General features: G+C 35.4%; 1 protein-coding gene across 1 annotated transcript in view; it reads left to right on the forward strand.

The window, feature by feature from the left end:
- The window catches only part of LOC103464617 (ras-related protein Rap-1b), a 22,440-nt gene extending 21,851 nt beyond the window's left edge, over positions 1–589 (forward strand). The window contains exon 7 of the mRNA XM_017304630.1: positions 578–589. Coding sequence (XP_017160119.1) covers positions 578–589 — 12 coding nt within the window. The remainder of the gene's footprint in view (positions 1–577) is intronic.
- Positions 590–2,092: the final 1,503 nt, after the last annotated feature.

The following is a 2,092-nucleotide window of genomic DNA, read 5'->3' on the forward strand; positions in this document are numbered from 1 at the left end:
ATAAAAAGATATTTTGTAAAAGTTACATAGATCACCTCTGGCTAGATGGGATGCTGCAGTCAGAAATAAGGAGCAAATATCATGTTTGGGTCCAAATAACTAATTTCTTTATCGTAGCAACTTTTTGGGTTTAGAAAATATTTTTTCTGAAAAATAGTGCTAAAATTCAGACTTGATCATTGAAATTGAAGAGAAAATTCTCATCTTGYATCAAAATGTACATAATGTCCAACACTGCTACTAAATAGATGATTGTGCTTGTAGATGTAATGTCATTTAAAGGCCATCAGAGGGCACCAGCAGGTTGGAGTTTTTGTTGTCATTCATGACTGATGCTGTCTTGCAGAAATGCTGTAATGAAGAACTGTTGCCCTGATTGGAACGTGCCAGCATTCCAACAGCCCCGCCCCAGACCCCCTCCCTCCATCAGCCATAAACGGTGAATCAGTTGACTGAACTGCTCCTATCAAAGCCAAGGATGACCTACAASAGAGTAAAGAAAAAGACAGTTAGAGAGGGGGAGAGAAGAAAGAAGACTCTTGTCTCTYGACTGTGAGGACGTCCCTTTGTGTCTCAGTGTGAACCCTGAACGGACRGCCTCCACTTCTGCATCAAACAGCGCCACAAACTGATGATGATGTAAAAACGCAGCAGAACCTCTGAAAGTTAATGGGAAAAAAAAAGCAAAGTGTCCATGAGCCCCTTATTTTCATTTCTGAAAATGACAGTTGTTGAGAAGAAAGTCAAAGTTAGTACTTGGATTCCGTATTTTTCATCTTATTTTCAATATCAATATTGTATTTGAAAGACATGGAAGATGATCTCTTTAGTTGTATGATTATAAATATTCTTCAGAAACAAGCATGAAAAAAATGCATCAGTTATTACGTGTAGATGTTCAAGTGAAATCAAGTGGAAAAGTGAGAATTTTTTTATAGCCATACACCTATTCTCCATGCCTGTCATGTTGGTGATACTAGATCAAGGTCCATAATATGTATTATTATTTTTTAATATAATTTTTTTTCTTTGTTCGCCCTGTTGTTCATGGACTTCTCTTCTGCAAATATCTCTCTCTGATGTGACTTAATTTTATACTCGGTCACTGGGATTTCATAGCTCCCATAATATATTCTGATGCCATTTTTTTTGCATAATAATGCGCCAGAAAAATGGGTCTTTTATAGAAGAAATATGGGGAAAAATAAGAATTGATTTCTATGTCTCTTGAAGCTGAAATATATTATACTAAACCAACTCTAATGCTTCTGTGTTTTTCTGTCGACAATGTTCCAGCTTTTATGGATTATTAAAATACATTTTAGTACATTTTCATTATACTGGTCAATGTATTTTTGTGAATTAAACTTTTATTCCAAGACCATTTGATTTATTTAAGAGAAGTGGGATTAAGTGTGTCTGAAGTTGGCCAGAAGAGATGGGTGAAATATGAGGGTTCTTTATAGGTTTTAGTAAATTACTGTATTGATTGAACACAGGAAACTGAAATTAAGTAATTGGCAGAATAAAAACCCTGTATTTAATGTATCAAAGTGGCCGCTAGGTGTCAGTATCTCAACATAAATGTGCTTTTATATCGGGGAAGAAACTGATGGATGATTTAAATGGCATCTAAAAAAGATTTAAATGTCTTTATTAGAAAAAGGAAGCAAATTAAGCCTACAATAAAGGAATAATTTAAAATGATACAAAATCTGTAATGTTAATCGACGGTTGCCTCAATGAGTAAAAMATAAATGCTTTGTTGCTTTCCAAAGACRGCACTCTTAAAGATAACTGGTCTCCCAAAGCTGGAYGAGGAGATGAGATGTYKGACATGAAGGGGATTTTCTTCTTTTTAGAGAAGAAAATCTCATCAAACCTCATCCTGCAGGTAAATACTGAAGTGAAAAGTGTCTTAAACATGGCAAACCCGCAGTTTGAGTCTTTTTTACTCAAATGTAAGCAGKTGGAGCTGCAGGTATTTTTCTGTCATAGGTTTAGTAGCTTTGCTCATCTGGGGAAGTTTTTCCCATTCTTTTTTGTGAAATGGCTCAACTTCAGTCAAATTGGATTGGAGAGCATCTACACA

Source organism: Poecilia reticulata, linkage group LG5 (genome assembly GCF_000633615.1).
Source record: "Poecilia reticulata strain Guanapo linkage group LG5, Guppy_female_1.0+MT, whole genome shotgun sequence".
Taxonomy (NCBI): Eukaryota; Metazoa; Chordata; class Actinopteri; order Cyprinodontiformes; family Poeciliidae; genus Poecilia; species Poecilia reticulata.